Source organism: Bison bison, unplaced genomic scaffold (genome assembly GCF_000754665.1).
Source record: "Bison bison bison isolate TAMUID 2011002044 unplaced genomic scaffold, Bison_UMD1.0 scf7180017864263, whole genome shotgun sequence".
Classification (NCBI taxonomy): domain Eukaryota; kingdom Metazoa; phylum Chordata; class Mammalia; order Artiodactyla; family Bovidae; genus Bison; species Bison bison.
The window spans coordinates 7,624,272-7,646,626 of NW_011494835.1; the positions used below are offsets into that span (position 1 = coordinate 7,624,272).

The window sequence follows — 22,355 nt, forward strand, 5'->3', positions numbered from 1 at the left end:
TAAACAGTCTCCTAGATCCTCCTTGATTCTTTGTATTTCTTGATAAGAAAAGGACTTATTAACTCTCATAGACTGATTATTTCTCCCAGTGGGTGCTTCATGAAGACGCAACAGCTTGTGTGGCTGTTCCTCAGCCCCTCTGGCTGCTCTGCGCATATGATCCCAGGAATAGATTGGAGAAACCTACTTTTCTTTATCTCTTTGTCTCCTGTCTTCCATCTCATCCTGTATGTCACCCTTAGCTTTTGCTGTTGATAAGGCCCACATTGTATTAGAGAAGGAAATGGCAACCCACTCCAGTGTTCTTGCCTGGAGAATCCCAGGGACAGGGGAGCCTGGTGGGCTGCCATTTATGGGGTCGCACAGAGTTGAACATGACTGAAGTGACTTAGCAGCAGCAGCAGTTCCCACATTGTAAGGCGAGTGCAGAGAAAAAGAGACTGAGCCAGGCAGTCAGGCAAGAAAAAGGAAATTTAGTAGAGGGAAAAGAGAGGGTGACTGGCTCTTAAGGAGAACCAGCATTCTCCCCTTCTGACGTAGTCCTTCTTATAGCCCACCAGTGAAAAGTTCTCTGAAGGGATGGTCACACAGCTGGAGGTCTGGAATCTGGTGGTCTTGCAGCTTTGAGAACTTAGGTGCCAGTGAGATAACCGAATGCCATTTGGGCAATTTGATCAGTCTCACAGATCACTGTGATTTATTCTTTGTTTGTGAGGTCGACATAAGAAGCCATCTTATCAATGAGACCCCATGTGGGCCCTATCACACATGGGGTCTCATTGTCAGAAAACCCGGGAGGGAAGATCCACTGCAACTGGGTGGGCTCCTCTCATGAGCCCACCTCCAGTGGTCCCCTCCCTTGGACCTTGCCAAGAAACTGAGATGAGCTCCGGGATGGGACTCTCCACTTGCCTTGCTGGAGCAACATCCACACACCAGCCCACATTTCATCCATCGGTTACAAGGGTGAGTGAAATCCCATTCCCTCGGATCCTCTCTCTCTAGCCTCTTTTCCAAGTCCTAGCGCTAGGCAGGAGGATCTCCACAGCCCTAGGGCCCTCAGCCTTGCGCCCCATCTGACTCTGAAATAGGGGACTCCCATTACAAAGCAGACTATTATTACTCTCTGAGAAAGTCCTGAGAATGGGGATGCCTTTTCTCTCAGACCTTTCTCCTCACTCTTGCCCTTGTCTAACCTCCCTATTCATCCATAATGGGAAATTCTCAATCCTAGCCCTCAAAATCTATTCCTCTAAGATGCCTTTTCCAAAACCTAAAAGCCTTGGGCTTCCAAGGGGAGATAAGACCAAAAGGGCTTATTTACTATTCTAACATTGGCTGGCACAACACAGACTTGATAACAGGCTCCAATGGCCAGAAAACAGAACTCTCAATTATAATACCCTATGGGACCTTGATAACATCTGCTGCCACAACGGCAAGTGGTTAGAAATCCCTTATGTTCAGGCTTTCTTCACTCTCTACTCTCAACGCTCTCTCTGTGAATCCTGCTCTACTTCTCAAATACTCTTAGCCTATTCTGGGTCACATCCTCCTAATACAATGTCTCCCGATTCCTGATCAGACTTTTCTTCTTCTTCCTTAGACCCTTCCAACCACAGCCTACCCCCTATTGCTCCCAATCCCCTTGCCTGTAATAAGCTCTGAGATCTCAGCCCCACCCTGTACCCTAAGGGTCCCAAGGCTTTACCCAGACCACCCTAGATCTCTTCCCCATAGCCAGTTCTGAACAACTTTAAAACAGGAAACTTCACCACGGACCCCGCTCCTTCCCCTGCTCCACTCCTCCCTTCAGGGGAAGAAGCTGGAGTAGAAGGCATTGTTAGGGTTCATGTCCCGTTCTCCCTCACGATTTGTCTCAGACTGAAAAGCATCTTGGCTCCTTCTCCTCATACCTGGATAATTATCTAAAAGAATTCAAGTGTCTTACCCAGTCTTATGACTTAACCTGGCATGATATTTACATCATACTTTCTCCACTCTTCTCACAGAAGAGAAGGAATGAGTATGGCAAGCCTCTCAGGCGCATGCTGATGAGATACACAGGACAGATGACACTAAGCCCGTAGGGGCAACAGCTGTCCCCCGAGAAGATCCCAATTGGGATTATCAGGCAGGGAGACCTGGACGAGCAGCCCGTAATCACATGGTTGCTTGTCTCATTGTGGGCCTTCAAAAGACAGGGCATAAAGCCATCAACTTTGATAAGCTCCGGGAAATAACTCAAGGGCTAGATGAAAACCCAGCACAATTTCTAGCCAGGTTAACAGAAGCGCTACAAAAATATACAAAATTAGACCCCACTTCAGCAGAGGGCACCATTGTCCTTAACACCCATTTTATCTCCCAGTCATCCCCAGATATCCAAAAGAAACTAAAAAAGGCAGAAGGCCCTCAAACCCCTCAACGAGACCTTTTAAATTCAGCCTCTAAGATTTTCAATAACCGGGAAGAATAGGCAAAGCTAGAGAAGGCCCAAAGAGATCAGACCAAATGCCACCTTTTATCCCTTGCCCTATGTGGCTCCAAGCCACCATCAACCAACAAAAGAAGGAAGCCACCTGGACTCTGCTTCAACTACGGCAAAGAAGGCCATTGGACCTGCTCATGCCTAAAGCCAAGGCCCCCTCCAGGTCCATGTCCCAGCTGTGGCATAATGGGACATTGGAAGGTCAGCTGCCCAAATCCACCTCCAGGGATCCAGACATTCCCCTCCAGGTTCTGAGCAGGAGTCCTCCGACCCAGCTCTGCCCAGCTTCCTCAGATTTGCCACTGAAGACTAAAGGTGCCCAGGGCCCCAGGCCCCAACTCTCATCACCTCTACAGAGCCCAGGGTAACTTTTACAGTGGCAGGACCACTTACAAGCCTTCACCAACTGAACTATCCACGAGCTACTTCTAACTCACTCAGATTATCAAAAACTTCGACCGCACACAAATCCCCTTGGCCCGCATTCCAGCCTTTTCATATCTTACCCCCGCAGTGTCTTATCTTACCCCCATGATGCTCCTGTCCTGCAGGAAGCAGTTACAGAAGATTGACCTTTGGCCCTTATCCTAAATCAAAAAGGCTGGAATGATAGGGCCCACATGGGGTCTCATTGATAAGATGGCTCATTATGTCGACCTTGCAAATGAAGAATAAAATCACAGTGATCTGTGAGACTGACCAAATTGCCAAAATGGCATCCTGTTATCTCACTGGCACTTATCTTCTCAAAGCTGCAAGACCACCAGATTCCAGACCTCTGGCTATGTGACCATCTCTTCAGAGAATTTTTCATTGGTTGGGTATAAGAAGGACTCCGTCAGAAAGGGAGAACACTGGTTCTCCTTAAGAGCCAGTCACTCTCTCTTTTCCCTCTAATAAATTTCCTTTTTCTTGCCTGACTGCCCAGCTCACTCTTTTCCTCTGCACTCGCCTTACAGCTGTCTGAGCTTCTCTTACTTCAACTGTCTGAGTTTCTTTGAAACCAGCGTAGTCTGAGGTCATAATGAGACCGGGGTTGTTTGGACCTCTTCTTGGGCAGTTTGAATCTCAGTTTGGGTTTTTACTGAGGCAACCCTTCTGGGCGGGGTGGGGGGCCTGACTTTCAGTTTGGAGCCCCGGGTAAGGGGGCAAAGTAGGAGGACAGGAGGGAGCTGGTTTCATACCCAAATCTATGCCCTTAGGACATAAGTCCGGCATGTCTTGCAGAGAAAAAGGCCAACACATATGCTACTTCTACCCATTTCCTTTGTTTTCTACAGAACTGGTCTAATTGTAAAATAGTATTATAATTAAGATAATTATATCCAACTGGCCACCGTTTGCCTTCCTCCAATGGATACCGTGGCCATGCAGTATCACATAGGAATATCAGGCATACCATCTTTAAGCTCTAAGGATCAAATCTACCCGTTTTTCAGGATACAGTTCAAAGGAGTGAGGCTGGAATTGTTAGCTCCCATCTGTAAGAGACAAAAAAAGTGACCAGCACCATCTTTCTACTGGAGGCGTCCCTCCCTGCTCTAGACGGGGGTGTAGACAGACTTTCCACCGAAGCTTTCCTTCCCTGGTCCGACTTAAGTCTGTCCCTTACTGACGCAGGCACCATACTTGTACCTCCCGGTTCTACCACCAAGGTGGGGTGAAGATGCACCAGGGGTATACCTGATGGCATCCCAGACTGATTTTCTGTTCTTTACCTGCCTGTTACCCTCTCACTTCTACAGAGGATGAGAGAGAAATGCAATGCGTCACAGTAATTTATTCCAAGGCCACATGGATTGGAGCTAGATTTTGAATCTAGGCAGTCTGGATCCGGAGTCAAAAATCTTAATTGCCTTATTTTTTCTTAGACTATAGAAACGAAATATTTATCTTTAGTGCTAATTGAAACTAGTTATTTCAGAAGCTAAAATTTTACTACTCATATCTATGCATGCATGCGTGCTCAGTTGCTACAGCCGTGTCGGACTCTTTGCAACTCAATGGACCGTAGTCCTCCAGGCTCTTCTCCCCATACTGTGCCTCAATTTACTCATCTATAAAAAGGAGACAATAATACCTACTTCACAGGGTTGTTGCAGATATTCAAAAAATGAATAGACCCTTTTGCAAACCTCTAATGAAATAACAGATTTTGGCAATGACCATCAGCTCTTTCCAGCATCACAAAGAGATAAGCTATTACATGCCTCCAGGTGAGGCATACACTACATACGCTATTTTAGCAATATTCCTACAAAAACATAAAATTTGAATCAGATCAAGCATTTAAATCAAAAATACTAGTTTAGGGGAAATACAGCGATGGAGAAATTATGCTAAACCAGATTACAGGAACATAATCAGAAAAATCTAGAGTGAAGAAAATTCTGTAGGACAAATAACTATTTATTCAACAAAAAAAAACTGCAGGGGAACAAACAAGGGGTAGGGTGAGAACCTATAAATCAAGAGACATAAGAGACATACCAACCAAATGAAATCTGTAGAATTAAAAGAATCTTTTAGCGACACATACTGAAATATTTACAGATGAAACAGTGATGTCTGAGATTTACTTGAAAATAGTCCAAAGTGGGGAGGGTAGGTGCTTGCGTCAGGGAGCAGGTAAGTACTTTCTTTCAGGAAAGTAATCAGTTGTCCATCAACTTTCCCTTTTTTGTACCTTTTTTTTCCCTAGGCATTTTAAAAATCCTATGGGTGATCAAAAATTAATGGAAGATGGAACCAGCAGGTTTACCTGCAAAGGAAAACCAATTTACCATTTCATGGGGACCAGTACCTTCAGTCAGTACACTGTGGTCTCAGATGTCAACCTTGCCAAACTAGAGGACGATGCCAATTTAGAGAGAGTTTGTCTGCTTGGATGTGCATTTTCAACTGGCTATGGAGCTGTCATCAACAATGCCAAGGTAAAATGGTTAATCACCAGGCTGTGTAAGATAGATGTTACTGGGAGGCAGCATGATAAAGCAGCCAGATTTATCTTCAAAAACTGGCTCTGTCATTTATTACCTTTGTGATTCTAGGCAAGGTATTTAACCTCTCCACTCCTCTCTCTCTCTACTGTAATATCTATTACAAATAGCTGTGGGATAATTAAATCATATTACATATGTAAGACATCTGGCCCAGAGGCTAGCACATAGCTGGCATCCAGTTCATGTTAATTTCCTTTCCTTTACTAGTATGTTAGATTATTGACTATCCCTGATTTAAGCACAGTCTGCTTAAACATGTCCCCTAAACATGTCCCTTGTCCTGGGACAGCAGATCCGGTCAAGAAACAACAGAAACTATACCCATATAGCCACCTAGTTTCTCCCCGATGCAGCAGATTAGAAAGTGAAAGTGAAAGAAAGTGAAGTCGCTCAGTCGTGTCCGACCCCGTGGACTGTAGCCAGGCTCCTCTGTCCATGGGATTCTCCAGGCAAGAATATTGGAGTGGGTTGCCATTTCCTCTCTCTCAAATGTAGTAATTCATCTCTACATCTCCCTTTGCCCCTTTGTGGCTTCAAGGGAGGATCTCAGATGGCAGCCCTGATGGTGGCAAGATGCGTCCCTGAAATTCCATGTTAGAATTTAGAAGCTTTTACAAAGCTCTGACAGACTAGAGAGATGTCACTATCACTTGGATGCTTCAAACGACCTCCTTTTTTTTCTTTTTTTTTTTAATTTGTACTGCCTGCCTGCAAGCAAAGTCTCCCCTTCCATCCACTCCCACTTCCTCCTCCCTCTGGTGCCACCTGAGAAGCTGGTCCCCAGGCCGCCCTCGCTGTCCTCATGCAGCACCCGATAGGTGAACCCACCCCCTTGCCTCCAAGTGCACCCCCATGGGCAGATCTGAACACACTATCCATCTTTCTTGTCTTCCTGTCCTTGGTTACCCTCTCTCCCTCTCTCCATCTGTCCACTAGCGCTCGCTCTGCCTATTTCAAGGGCCTCATTCTGAGCTTCGGGAGGCTGAGAGAAAGCACAGAGCTGCCAGAGTCAGGCACACGTAGGTTTCAACCCCGCTTTACCACTTCTGCGGGATTTTGCATGTTCAGTTGCTAAGTTGTGTCCAACTCTTTGCAACCCGGTGGATTGTAGCCCACAAGGCTCCTCTGTCCATGCGATTTCCCAGGCAAGACTACTGGTGACCTCCTTATTTGAACCTCCTTGACATCAATCTTTATCCCTTAACTCTAAACTGCAAAATGCAACCAGCTTGGTCTTCCTAAACAACAAAATCTGGAGATTTCATTCCCCTTTAATTATTCCCCTTTTCTTTCAATATGCTAGTCATTCTTTCTATTTCCTTTCATGGCTTGCTGTTCCCCTGGGCCTGACCCCCCAGTCTCTGAGTTCTAAATGTGGCCTCTAGACTTTTCTATACACCTGGCTCCCACCAACACTGCCTGGAAAGCTCCCCTACTTCTTCTGTCTGACTCCATTTATTTGTCACTTCCCATTGGAAACCTACTCCATCCTCCCAGGCATGCATTGGGCATCCCTCACAGTTTCCCCTAAAGTATCTGTATTTATCCCTTTCTTCCTTCTTATCACACTACAGAGATATTTCCCACTTATTTCTCCTTCTTATTAGATGATTTGTTCCATAAGGACAAGAATTCTCTCTTGTTCGTTGTGATGGCTCTGGGGCCTAGCCTTGTGCCTGGCACATAGTATGAGCTTGGAAAGTTTTCAGCAAGTGAATGAATAAAGCCAGGTTCATATGTAACCCCTAAAACATCTTGGTGAGGCTTGGTCCTCAGCTTTGCAATCCAACTATTTTTTTTATATAAGATTACATAGAGTTGATCAGTGTCAAGAAAATGAAGTCAGCTGAACCAAAATAAAAGGCTGATCTAGTAGCCAAAATATCAAGATACAACTTTTAGTTGAGAATTATATCAGTCAAGCAGATAGGGATGCTATTCTTGGCTCTAGGTATATTATCTCTTTCTAAAAATTCATTCATTCATTTATTCATTAGCAAAAATTTAAGACTATATGAGAAGTCAAACTATAATCTGAAGGCTCCTACAGGAAGGGTATTGTTAGTTGGGAGAAGTTAAGAGCTGATGTGACCCTGGCATTCAAGGCATATTTTCCTCTAGATAACACTGGAGACACAGGAAAGAATTACTGTTCTTTGCTACAATCACCAGCACCACCACCACCACAGCTACCTTTTCACCCTGCCCTTTTCTGGACTCCGTGTTGACTATTACCTTCTACCACTTTAGTTTTTCTTCAGGGATATTAACCCTTGAGATTCAGCCATAATTTTCTTTTAAATCTAGTCAAAGCTTACCTAAATTCCCAGAATCTGTTCTTCCCGATGCTGAAGAACAGCTAATCCACCTCATGAGATACTCAAAAAAGAGAAATAAATTTGATAGGAGCAAGTAAAAAGAAATGAATTGTCAGTAATCTAGACAAAAGGCAAGAGCTTTAATAATTTTTAATTTACCTCTGAGAAGAAAAGTGATACAATAACTCTGATTAATTATTAAGGACCATTCCCCTTGTTCTTATCAATCTGATTGCATCCTTTATTGCCAAATTAATTACATTTCATAGAGATCTTTGAAAGCATAAAAATGTCCTAAGAGTGTTGTCTGTAGATAGATAATCATACACTATTTAAAGCTCTATTTTTAAGTGGGGTTATACCTTATAACCTTCCCTTGTGGCTCACATGGTAAAGAGTTCACCTGCAATGCAGGAGACTGGGCTTCAGTCCCTGGGTCGGGAAGATCCCTGGGAGGAGGGCATGGCAATCCACTCCAGGATTCTTGTCTGGAGAATCCCATGGATAGAGATGCCTGGTGGGCTACAGTCGATGGGGTTGTATAGAGTCGGACATGACTAAGTGACTAACACAAATAAAAAAACAAACAATACTTTATAATGACCCCCCCACCCCAAACTGCAATTAAAGACACTTTTACACAAAATGTCCAGTTGTATCACACAATTGGTAGTGTACTCAGCTTATGCACTGTTGTAAGCTATGCACAACTGTGTACAACATTGCTTCAATGAGAAAAATGCATGTCTACTTCCAATTAGACTTACTGGCGAACTTTATAACAGTCTCTGGAGAAATACATTTGGAAATATACTAAACTCATACTACAGTATCATAGTAAAGATTACATAGTATGTATAGAACAGTATTCTGAATATTTGCAAAATATATATATTCTTTTTCCCTGAGTAGCAAAAGCCAGTGTATGCATGTCTGCTGCTGCTGCTGCTGCTAAGTCACTTCAGTCATGGACAGCTCTGTGCGACCCCATAGATGGCAGCCCACCAGGCTCCCCCACCCCTGGTATTCTCCAGGCAAGAACACTGAAGTGGGTTGCCATTTCCTTCTCCAATCCATGAAAGTGAAAAGTGAAAGTGAAATTGCTCAGTCGTGTCCAACTCTTAGCGACCCCATGGACTGCAGCCTACCAGGCTCCTCCATCCATGGATTTTCCAGGCAAGAGTACTGGAGTAGGTTGCCATTTCCTTCTCCAGGAGATATTCCCGACCCAGGGATTGAACCCAGGTCTCCCACATTGTAGGCAGATGCTTTACCGTATGAGCCACCAGGGAAGATCTATTTTAAAAAGAAACCAATAAGCCCTTTAAAATGTGTGGGCTTCAGTTTTTGTTCTCATAACACTAAAGGGAAAAGGAAGACAAGAGAACAATTTTTACTTGGGTTTGTAGAATTATGAGCTGATAATTCTAATTCTAAAGCCTTCAAATGTTTCTTCAAATTTAGCCAGTGATTCATACATTTTCACATTGGCAAATTTCCCCCATTTAGCTATATCATTTAGCTTTACAACAGACAGGCTTTTATATATCTGTTCCTTCCCCCACTTAGGAGAAGGCAATGACACCCCACTCCAGTACTCTTGCCTGGAAAATCCCATGGATGGAGGAGCCTGGTAGGCTGCAATCCATGGGGTCGCTAAGAGTCGGACACGACTGAGCAACTTCCCTTTCACTTTTCACTTTCATGCATTGGAGAAGGAAATGGCAACCCACTCCAGTGTTCTTGCCTGGAGAATCCCAGGGACGGGGGAGCCTGGTGGGCTGCCGTCTATGGGGTCGCACAGAGTCGGACACAACTGAAGCGACTCAGCAGCAGCAGCAGCAGCAGCCCCCACTTAACTCTGTCCCTTTTTTTGCTCCCACTTCACTCTGTCCCTTTTTCAAAAATGGGAACAGCTGCTTGAAAAGTTAATTTATAATGTTCTTGCCTGCAGGTCACACCTGGTTCTACCTGTGCCATCTTTGGCCTAGGAGGTGTCGGTCTCTCTGCTGTAATGGGTTGTAAAGCATCAGGAGCTTCCCGAATCATAGTTGTTGACATCAATAGTGAGAAGTTTACAAAGGCCAAAGCCCTTGGAGCCACTGACTGCCTCAATCCTAAAGACCTAGACAAACCCATTCAAGAGGTCATTGTTGAAATGACCAATGGAGGTGTGGACTTTGCCTTTGAGTGTGTAGGCGGAGCTAAAATCATGGTATGTATTTTTTTTTATAATAGATATAATAAATATTGCTTATTGACATAATTGACATTGAAAATATATTAATATGTTTATATTTAATATTAATATTTACGTATATATAAGTTAACTTTCAGAGAAGGCAGTGGCACCCCACTCCAGTACTCTTGCCTGGAAAATCCCATGGACGGAGGAGCCTGGTAGGCTGCAGTCCATGGGGTCACTAGGAGTTGGACACGACTGAGCGATTTCACTTTCCCTTTTCTCTTTCATGCACTGGAGAAGGAAATGGCAACCCACTCCAGTGTTCTTGCCTGGAGAATCCCAGGGATGGAGGAACATGGTGGGCTGCCGTCTCTGGGGTTGCACAGAGTCGGACACGACTGAAGCGACTTAGCAGCAGCAGCAGCAAGTTAACTTTATATAAGCAATACTTATTAATATATTAGATGCCATTATACATTACATAACATGTAATTAATTTTTATTTGTTATATTGCTAATTACTGCTTAATATTAATGTGTTATTAACATTTGTTTATTCTTTCACATGAAATTCAGCAAAAACATTAAGAGAAAACTTACAAATTAAAACTTTATAAAAGAATTGTCCTATGAGAAGTGACGGAAAAAGAAAAGGTAGTCCTAGAAGAGGGAATAGAGAGGGTGACTGGTGTCCCTCCTAACAGCCAAAGGTATCCACTCTCACATTAAAATACAGCCAGGAGAGGTTAGCAACCTGCAAACAAGCCAGTTCTGTCCAAGAGATCTAAATAAATGGTCTGCAGAATTAGGTCCAAATTACGTGTGAAATTTTCAATTGAAAAATCAACAAGCTGCAAAATTAAATCTAAATCCTTTTTTCCTAAACACTACAGTTTTGATTCATTCAGATTTCTTCTCCTCTCAGGACAGGAAAGGAGGGCCTTTCTAAGTGCAGGGTCCTGAGCAACTGCATGATTGCAGATCCACACCTCTAGTCCTGTATGTTCTGCTCCAAAAGATGGGATAAAGAGCCAACAGGCAACGTAGGGATTAGTTAGCCTCCAGAGTGCGCAGCCTTAGTCTCCAGCAAATACTCGCCTAATGCATATTTGCTCAAAGACACCATTAGGAAGGGTTTGTTTTGTTTTTTTAACAAGATGATTAGAGAAGTCATCAATTAAATTTTCTGTCTATGGAGAAATTAGTGAGAACTTTTCTTTCATTAGTGAGAACTGTGAAGTATTAATAGTTATGACACTATTTCTTTTTATTTACACTTTCACTCAGCCTGGCTCCTAAAACTCTCCTCTAAGGAGAGGCTTTCCAGGTGGCACTAGCAGTAAAGAACCCATCTACCAATGCAGGAGACACAAGAGGTGACGGTTTAATCCCTAGAGAAGGAAATGGCAACCCACTCCAGTATTCTTGCCTGGGAAATTCCATGAACAGAGGAGCCTGGTGGGCTACAGCCAACAGGGTTGCAAAATGTGTGTGTATGTTAGTCACTCAGTCGTGTTTGACTCTTTATGACCCCATGGACTGTAGCCCACCAGGATCCTCTGTCCAAGGAATTTCAGGCAAGAGTACTATAGTGGGTCACCTTTCCCTTCTCCAGGGGTCTTCCCAACCCAGGGATTGAACCTGGGTCTCCACACTGCAGGCAGATTCTTTGCCATCCAAACACCAGGGGTCGCAAAGAGGCGGACACAACTGGGCACTGCTGCTGCTGCTGCTGCTAAGTCGCTTTAGTTATGTCCGACTCTGTGCGACCCCGTAGACGGCAGCCCACCAGGCTCCGCCTTCCCTAGGATTCTCCAGGCAAGAACATTGGAGTGGGTTGCCATTTCCTTCTCCAATGCATGAAAGTGAAAAGTGAAAGGGAAGTCACTCAAGCGTGTCTGACTCTTCTCGACCCCATGGACTGCAGCCTACCAGGCTCCTCCGTCCATGGGATTTTCCAGGCAAGAGTACTGGAGTGGGGTGCCATTTGCCTTCTCCACAACTGGGCACTGGGAGGCTATAAAGAATGCAATTCTGTAGTTCAGTCTCCCAGGAACAGGCTTTGCTGATTCTTCTCCTCAGTTCTCACCTGACATGTCTTCCCCAGGAGAGAATGGAAACTGGAAAGAGCTGCTGAGAGCAATAGGCCGCCCTTCCTGGGTCTTGCCTCTCAGAACAGTTTCACTGCAAATAGTGTGACTGCTTAAGAGAGGATCTGGCCATTAATAAGCGTATGCACCTATGTGCTCAGTTGCTCAGTCCTGTCTGACTCTTTATGACCCCACAGACTAGCCCACCATGCTCCTCTGTCCCTGGGATTTCCTAGGCAAGAATACTGGAGTGGGTTGCCATTACCTCATCTAGGAGATCTTCCTGACCCGTGTCTTCTGCATTGGCAGACAGATTTGTTACCACTGCACCACCTGGGAAGGACTCAATAAATGCTATTACTGAAATTCATGCAGGGAGGGCTCCTTGTCCTGCACTGCTCCTCTGCAGCCAAAGCTTCAGGCCCTACTATTTAAATTGTCCTTGGAACCTGAGGACTGCAATGTGCTACATCCATTCCTCCACTTCCCACAGCTCACATGTTTCACAGCACTGAAATTCAGCCTATTTAACCTTATTTTTCTAGTACAGAGATTCTCAAAACTTTAGAAGTATCTGGGGAGTTGTTTTTCAGTGTCAATGAATAGATCCATATCTAGGATATTCTCACGCACTGGGGACCAAGGTACTAATATTTATTACAAGTTTGTCAAGCTGAGAACCACGGATCTAAATCTTTCAGGTTCCATTATTATCTTATTTATTACACCAAGAAATGTATTTTAAATTATGGAGCAGAATCACACTAGAGAATCCAAATGAAAAGAGATGGGTTTATTTAACCACAAAAAATAAGCTGCCTACCCTTCCACAAAGGGAAAGGAAAGCTAAATTTCTAGATTGTTGAAGACATTCCAGTAATGGGTATGAACTTGATTCTGATTATTTCTAATGCTCTAAAGCAGCCTAAGAAACCCAACAAAGCAATTAGAAATTTACAGTAATGGACAATTTTATAAGATTTTGAGAATTAAAAATAATTCTCATCAAAAGTTATCAGAGGCTACTAAATAAAACCCTATATTTGCATATAATACCCATTTAACTAAGTCATATTTATGGAGGTCAATTCCCTGCTTGGAGAAAAGCTCAGAAATGGAGAAAAGGGCAATAGGAAAGATATTAAATTTAAAAACATAGAGGAGGGTTCTTTGGCAGTCCTGTGGTTAAGACTCCACACTTTCACTGCAGAGGGCACAGGTTTAATCCCTGGCCAGCGAACTAAGATCTTATTTGGCAAAACTAAAACAATTATGTAAAGTTTAAAAAAAAAAAAAGATCCCTAAGCCACATGGCACAGCCAAACCCCAAATGGGAATAATCTAAGCAGCTCCCTTAAGGTAACAAGCAGTGCCTGTGTTGTTTTCCTCTCTTTGTGGGTTCTTCTGTACAATATGCGTTAAACAAAAATGCTTCTGCCATACAAGAAATGTAGAAAGTAAAAGAGTTGCTATTTAGAAATGTTAGAAATTTTCAAAACTATAAATAAACACATATTCAAATAAAGATTTCAAAACACATTCTAAAAGTTCTAGGTCATTTTCCATCCCTAGTAAGACAGACAGAGACAACGAGAGAAGAGGGAGCGAATATACTGTACTTCAGACTGCTTCTTTCATATAGTGTTCAGTGATGAAAAGCAACAGTATTTCTAGTGGAACTTCTGTAAGTAAAGTCACCTTGTGAAGTAAAAGTCACCTTGACAAGTGAGAATCAAGTTGACTACGTACTATGGCAAAGGAGAAGAAAATGGCACCCCACTCCAGTACTCTTGCCTGGGAAATCCCATGGACAGAGGGGCCTGGTAGGCTACAATCCATGGGGTCACAAAGAGTCAGTCACAACTGAGCGACTTCACTTTACTCACTTCACTCACTTCATACTTTATCACTGGAGAAGGAAATGGCAACCCACTCCAGTATTCTTGCCTGGAGAATCCCATGGACAGAGGAGCCTGGCAGGCCACAGTCCATGGGGTCGCAGAGAATCAGACATGACTGAAGTGACTGAGCACTCATGGCAAAGGATATGGGGTAAATTATACTTTTCTTCTATAACATTAGTCTTAAAAGATTTTTAAATGTTCCACTACACCACAGGGCTTCTAGGTGGAATGGCCATCCACAAGTTTATATTTTTCTTAAACTTATTTATGTTTTCAATCTTGGCATTTCATATTAACTCCAAACCTGCAGTGGTTAAGATAACAATATTTTTTCTTCTCTCATGCAAAGATCAGTGCAAATCCTCTGGGTCCCTGTTTTCCATGTAATGACTTAGCTATGAAGGAAGTTCTAATTCATGGCTTTACAATCTTAACACGAGGTTCTCTGGGTTGTTAGAGCAGAAGGGATAGCTGCCAGGTTGCCCACTGGCTTTTCCATTTTGGCCAGGAAATGGCACACATCACTCTGGCCTGTAGCCCAGAACTAGTCACGTGACTCTATGTAACCGCAGGAGAGCTAAAAACTATAGGGAAGCAGATGAAATGTTTGATGAGCAGCAGCCACTATCATTTTCTGTTTAACTGTTTTGTCTTCTGTTTTAAATAGCATTTCTTTTAATTTATCCTACATTGAGATCTATTAAGTTTCCAGTATATGCCTCATATTTACTTATTCACTCTCTCTTCATGACTTAATTTGGATCCTAAGCCTCTGGAATTGCAAATATCTTTGCATATTCCATTGTAAATGGTCAAAAACTTGTTGATTCGAGTTTACAATATCATCTATAGATCTTTCCTTAACTTCATGTATGTGTATTTTTCTTGACATACAATGAAATACACTATAGGTTCAGCATAACTGTGGTATTAAACAGAGTAAAATATGTTTCGTTTCATTTAAATATCATTTTTGATGATGTTCAGAATTTTATTGGATGTGCTATCTGAAACAGAACATAAGTGCCTTAAGTCTCAATCTATATTATGACCATAAGGTCATAATGCAGAATTGTGTAAATTTTCCCTGAAGCATTGAACATACCCACATTGCAGTTCATGTTCTACTTTTCTACCTACTCAGCTAATCTTTTTTTGTTTGACCTTCCAGAGAGCTGCCCTGGACAGTGTAACAGTAGGTTGGGGAGTATGCACTATCATTGGAGTAAACATTGGTGACAATGGATTGAATGTTTCTGCAATGGAGCTATTAATGGGCCGTACTCTAACTGGAACAAGCTTTGGTGGTCAGTTTTTGTTTTCTTTTTTCTTCATAGCAGTACTCAAATTATCATAATGAAGGTTACTGAAAGAAAAATTATTTTTTTAAAATATTGAGTGCCTAGAACATATCTGAAGACTATATGAAAGCTATTTATTCTGTTGATTACTTGAAAGTAAACAGAATTTTTATAGAAGGATAACTGTAATTTGCAAATTGAAATTCATTTTACATTAAAATAGACCAACATAGGGGAACAAAAGGTAGACTTGGATCAAACTGAGATAATTCCTTATCTAAAAATAGAAAATAATCTTGAATTTTTCTCTTAAAAAATTTAATAGATTAAAAATACAAAAATAAATAAATAAAGATGGCAGGGGGATAATCTATTTAAAACAACCCATATCTGACCTAAAAATTTCATTCATTTGACAAACACTGGTTAAACTATCCCTTCATGTCAAGACCCATGTGTTTATTTGACATTTTCGGCAATTACAGGTTGGAAAGGTGTCACTTCTGTTCCAAAACTGGCTGCTGACTACAAGAATAAGAAATTGGATTTGGATGCATTGGTGACCCATACCCTACCTTTTGACAAAGTCAATGAGGCATTTGACCTAATGTACCAAGGAAAAAGGTAAATTACCAGATGAGTGAGCAGTCTGAAAAATCTTTACAATGATTCTATTTTCATTTGATGTTGAAAACTAACCAGTTTGTCTTTTCTGACACTTTCCACATTATCAGAAGTACTTAAAACCCTTAAAAGATTAAATAGTGGTCATTTGGAAAAGAGAAAATCTTCCTACTCTATCTCCATAATATACATGGAGTATATTAAGTCATGTCTGATTCTTTACGACTCCATGGAGTGCACCACACTAGGCTTCCCTTGTCTTTCACTATCTCCCAGACAGTCTTTCATTGTCTCTGGCTAAGTTCTGTCTCTTTCACTAACTCACTCTCTCTTTGCTCAAAGTTATGTCCACTGAGTCAGTGACGCCATCTAACCATCTCATCCTCTGTCGCCCACTTCTCTTCCTGCCCTCAATCTTTCCCAGCATCAGGGTCTTTTCCAATGAGTCAGCTCTTCACATCACGTGGCCGAAGTATTGGAGCTTCAGCTTCAGCATCAGTCCTTCCAATGAATATTCAGAGTTGATTTCCATACACTGTTCCAAAATAGAGTGATGGTATAAACTGACATACATTTTCCCCTTCATAAACAATTTTTAACTCAGTTGGGGCTACTCTGGAGAGAGAGTGATTTCTAGATTATAATGTCAGGTTCCTTTGGTACATTATTGCCCTAGATCTGGAATCATTGTGGTCTGCAATTGACATAGAAGGCCCACTCCAGGCCCTTAATTATCAGATTCAAATGAAAACTATGAAAATGTGAGCAGTTGGGGGCAGATGTCCAATACTTCAAGGATGTCCCAACTCTCTCATTTTCTAGGCTTGTCATTGGTATCCTGTAAGTAATTCAAGTCTACAATTTCAGCTATATTGTCCTCTCTTGGCATAGACCCTAAGAACTGATTTATAAAAGTGTCCCAATTATGGGATCCCTAGTAACTGTGGAGCAAGACTAGGATCAATGATTTTGGTTAAAATAACCACAGCATTGGTCAATGGGAGCAAAGGACAAAACACCAGGAACAGTATTGAATAGAGAAAACGCAAACAGGCAACAAAAAGAAAATATATCACAAAAGAGGCAGGGGAAAACCACACAGTTAAATGACAGGAATCTGAAGCAGAGAATAAATGTTGCAAAAGAAGAAAATAGGTCCACAGTATGAAGACCCAGGATATTTCCTGGGGAAGAAACCTGAGAAAATATCTCTACTACATGAACTTCCTAATTTGCAAATGTGTTCATTGCAACATATCAAAAGGAACTTCAATTAAAAAAAAAAAAAAAAAAGGAAATCATCCCTGCTGAGTGAGGTGAAGATGATTTTCTTTGCAGTTTGAGAGCAGACTCCCTGTGTTTTCAGATAGCTTAACAGAAAAGGAATGTGTGAAGAAGAAACTGAATCTCTTGCATGAATTTCTGCAAATAGAAATAAAGAAGCAGTTATGTGACTATGCAAATTACATAAAGAAGAATTATCAGTGGAGGGCTACTTGGGTAAAATCAAATCCTTTTTATATAAAGATCTATCCTTAGAGAACAGAACTCAGGCTTTCAGTTGGGAAGTGAATGGATGTCTAGAAAACAAGTGGTAAAGACTGCAGAATGAGAACAGCAGAGGAAAACGAGTCCCCCAATCTTGTTTCTAAACTTTGTATACCTAGAAAAAGCAAGTCAGATGAGAAACAAAGTTTAGGCCCACCCAGGATTATAAGGCAAACTAGCAGGCAGACCACCATCACATCTCATTTCACAAGGAGACCTGAGGAAGAAATTGAAAGACCAAAACTGGACAATTTTGTCAATGAAGAAGAAAAGAACCAAGAGGAAAAAAGACATAAAGTCACATCCAGAGAACCAGTTGCTAGATCACTTGCTGCAGAAGAACCAGAAAGAGTAAAACCCATAAACATACTTGGAAGTGGAAGAACAAAGAGATGAAGAGATTTAGAAGTCAAGCAAAGAACCAATATCTAAACAGAAATCTAAGGAGGAGCCACACAGAACCAGAAATTCAGGCTGAAATGGATAAAGGAGATAAGAAAGATGGAAAGAAACACAGAAGACAACCCAAAGATTCTGGCTGCCAGAGACCTGAAGAAAAATAACCTGAAAGAGTAAAATCACAAGTTTCTCATTACAAAGATAAGGGTGAAAAGTTCTGGAAACTGGAAGTCCAAGATTAAAGTGCCAGCAGAGAGGAGAAGCAATGCAAAACTACATCCAAAGACCCAACTGAGAAAAAGAAAAAACAGCTCAAACTAAAACAGTGGTGTCCTCCAAGCACCACCCTCTGAAGTGCATTCAATGCAGACAGTACCTGGATGATATCACATCAGACTTCTTGGACCTGTTCCTAGTAGCCAAATGTGAGGACATGTAGCTTTTCACACATCCACAGCAAAGTAAAGGTCTAGAAAGTTCTGTCAGAAAACTAGGCCTTGGAGAGGGGATGGATTCTGATGCCCTGATGGCAGAGGATGATAGGGAGACCTATATCTACAAGCAGTGGTATGATCAAGACTATGAGAGATTTGACTCCCCTCCAAAAACTCAGCTGATGGAGGAAAAGTAAAAAGTCTACACAAGCTGTGCTTATCTGACTGAAATGAGGCAACAAGAAATTCCCAAGACCACAGAGCAGCTTGAGCACCTGGATGGCCGAGTTCCCTACAGTTCAGTTACCAAGCATATCATTCAATATCAAGTGGGTGAAAGTGTATATACCTCTACCCTGAGGCCTCCACATTGGACATGCAGCTATCCAGTCCTGTAAAACACTCACAGAAGGAGCCTATGGATGAAGATCTGAATCCAGAATACTACAAGAAATACATCAAACTATGTCAAAGGCAGAGACCTGGACACCCCTGAGCTATACTGAATTGGCCACAGAAGACATCTTCTGTATAAAGAGTAATGGCAAGCCCAATGAGAGAGACATCAAGGTCAGACAAGTTCTACAGGTGGGCAAAGGCCTCTGCTCTTCCAGGAGGCAGTAGACTCTGCCAGAAAATCATGCCTACAATGGAGTTGTAACATTGCACACATGGTGGTGTTTTAAGAGTTAGGTAGAGGTAGTTCTTTTTCCAAATGTTTCTAATTATCTGTGGGCACTGACAGTAACCATAACTATCTGTCATAGCCCTTGCTTTTAGACCTCTATTTTAAAGTTGCAGAGCTCTTTCTGCAAAAGAAATCCATGAGCAGAAGTCCAGTGAATGACAAAAGCACAGGGGTGGAATGTGTGGGCTCTGTCTGAGCCACCCTCCCACAGGGATCCTTGAGTTCGTTTTATGACTGTCTGCATTCTGCTCCTTCTCATGAGTCCCTTCCCACTCTCTGCTCTTTCTGGGCTCTCCTCCCTTCCTTTTTACAGGGTCTCTCCCTGTCCACACTTTTCCTAATATCTTGACTTCACTCAGTCTTTTTCTGGGGTCCTAACAGTGGTTAGGAGCTAACCTGAAACTAATTCATACAGATATAAAGTTGCTTTACTTCCTACCTATTGCAAAGTGAAGATTTTCTAGAGGAAAAAAAAATAATAAAAGGAAAAATAAGCATTATTCTTTAAGCTACAAAGAATAACTTAGACTGTGTAAGCCCCACAATATCTTGTACAATTTCAATAACCCTGTAAGTAGTATTCATCACATTAGGAGTTAGATTAGGATTTAGGGCCTTACTGGGCTTTTCTAGTGACTCAGATGGTAAAGAATCTGCCTGCAGTATGGGAGACCTGGGTTTGATCCCTGGGTTGGGAAGATCCCCTGGAGAAGAGAACAGTTATCCACTCCAGTATTGTGGCCTGGAGAATTCCATGGACAGAGGAGCCTGGCAGGCTACAGTCCATAGGGTTGAAAAAGAGTCGGACATGACTGAGCAACTTTCACTTTCACTTTAGAGCCTTACTGGCATTCATTGCTCCTCCAGCACTCTTTCTCAGTCATGGCATATATCCACAAGGACTGCTAAGTAGCAGCAAAACGGAAAATGTTGTACTACTTTACCAATACCTGGGCAAGGCTGCCACACTATACCATGTAGGCCTGATAATCAGTGGTAGAATGGAGGCCGAGGGGTAGACCACCTGAATGGAGGTCTCCTGCTTCCCCCTGGCTCACCAAGAAAACCAGTTGACTGCCCACACAGCTAGAAAGGTGGCAAAAGAGAAGGCAGAGGATGGGCCTCCCCAAGGATGCTGATACATCCATGTATGCTGATGCCATACAGGAACAGGAAGTACAACTGAGGTTAGACCCTCTGCCATACCAACTGATAGTAGCAAGGTAGTGGAGGGAACACAACACCCAGTTGGCCTCTTAAGGTCCAATGGCCCTGACTTATGGGGTGGAAAGGCCACAGAAGTTCTCCTTCCATCAGAAGGTGTAGCTCCAGGTCCTGGGTGAAAATAGTACATAGGCTGGCAACCTGCTGATGCCAGGGATTTCACAGCTCCAACAGTAAGGTCCAGGAGAAGATTCTATATATTGAAGGAGTAGAAATCTTTGAATTCTCTGAAAGCAGCATTCTAACACATCAGCCACTCGTTTTTTTGATGCCCAATTTACTCTAAGCTACAGGAGAGCCAAGAACAGTTACCCCCCTTCTCTATAACATCAGTGGGCAACAAGAACGTTGCCCAGAGTCAAGTGAGGGTCTCCAATTTTTCCCCAGATTACTAACACCATATGAAATATTAGTAATGTCATGAATGGAAGTGGGTGACAAGATAAAAGAAATTAGGCTTAGCGAAGTAGGTATCTATACAGAAATATTAAACCAAATCTTGAAACAAACAAAAAAAATTAATTGTGGATTTTGGTGAAATTTACCATGAAAATTATACTGATTGTTGTTTTATTATTATTAACAGCATTCGAACAGTCCTGCTCTTTTGACAACACCAGGAAGAATTTGGAATACTAGCTAACTAAATCTGAACCTGTCTAGTTAATCCGTTACCTGATATGATGAATAATGATAGCCATGAGTTTAAACAGATATTTACAGTTAACACCCAATATATCAATATTTCCTATGTTAAATAACCTTGATAGTCGATATGTTTATGAAGAGAGTCATAGGATGTTTAGGCATTGTTTAAAACTAGTTCTGGAGAGCTGGAAGTGGGGAATGAAGGGGTCATAAATAAAACTAGACTGTCTATATGTCTATAATTTTTTAGGTGGGGTGATAAATATATGGGGTTTCATTATACTGCTCTCTCTACTGTTGTATATGTTTTAATTTTTCCATAATAAAAATCTTTTTACCAGAAAAAAATCATTATGGATATGTAGACTACAATAAGATATAGATATCTTTAAAATGTACATCATATATGTAACACAATTTACAATAAGTAACAAGCTGCTGCTGCTGCTGCTGTTGCTGCTACGTCACTTCAGTCGTGTCCGACTCTGTGCGACCCCATAGACGGCAGCCCACCAGGCTCCCCCGTCCCTGGGATTCTCCAGGCAAGAACACTGGAGTGGGCTGCCATTTCCTTCTCCAATGCATGAAAGTGAAAAGTGAAAGTGAAGTCGCTCAGTCATACTCTTCCTTAATTAGCTGCTAAATAATTTTAATACCTGTTAATTTCTCTTAGCTCCACTTCACCACTGCAAACTATAATCACAAGTGTGGGATATCAGAAACTAAATAAATGAGTGTATAAATATATATTTTTTTAAAGAAAATACATTTATACTCTCTAATTTCCATTTTTATTAAATAAGACCCCTTTTTTATTTAAGAATTATCACAACATACAATATGAACATCTATTTACTAAATTTGTACTAAATAATCTATTAATAATTTATATTAATCTATTTTCTATATTCAACTAGAAATGACAAAGAACAATGTACTTATTATAAATGTAAATAGAGCTATTAATAGTTGCAAGACATAATAGACAATAAGATTAATATGAAAAGCAAAATGAGAGTTTTCAAACTGTTATACTAACAGATTTTACAATGGACAGTTTAAGATAGGTAATAATTCAGATCAGAGTAACAAAGACTATTTCTCAGTTTAGGATAATTTCTGAAATCTACCAGTTTGGGGTTTTTGTTTGTTTGTTTGTTTGTTTTAACGTTTACCACACACTGAACTCTGAGAGAAGATAAACTTCTCTGAAGCTTTGGCTAGGAAGGTAGTAATATCTCAAAGTAGAAACTTATATTTCTGTTTATTTAAATTCTCTCTCATTAGAAATAGCAGCCAGTTAATCCATCAGTTAAGGCTCCCTTTGTTGGCATTGTGGGGGATAGGATGCACCCCATGTGTGGCTGGCCTTTCTCATGCTATTCCCTACGTTAGTTCTGTTCTTTCTCCTCATGCCCTGCCCTCCTCTCCTTGGCTTCCTCAGTCCTTCCTAGGTCTAGCTTGAGACCCACCTCCTCTCAGATCTTGGCAGCCATAAA

At 41.8% G+C, this 22,355-nt stretch overlaps 1 protein-coding gene across 1 annotated transcript in view; it reads left to right on the forward strand.

Annotated features, from left to right (window-relative positions):
* ADH4 (alcohol dehydrogenase 4 (class II), pi polypeptide) overlaps positions 1-21,204 on the forward strand; it is a 32,331-nt gene extending 11,127 nt beyond the window's left edge. The window contains exons 5-9 of the mRNA XM_010848315.1: positions 5,193-5,424; positions 9,766-10,026; positions 15,162-15,297; positions 15,777-15,915; positions 20,795-21,204. Coding sequence (XP_010846617.1) covers positions 5,193-5,424; positions 9,766-10,026; positions 15,162-15,297; positions 15,777-15,915; positions 20,795-20,819 — 793 coding nt within the window. The 3' untranslated portion in view covers positions 20,820-21,204. The remainder of the gene's footprint in view (positions 1-5,192; positions 5,425-9,765; positions 10,027-15,161; positions 15,298-15,776; positions 15,916-20,794) is intronic.
* Positions 21,205-22,355: the final 1,151 nt, after the last annotated feature.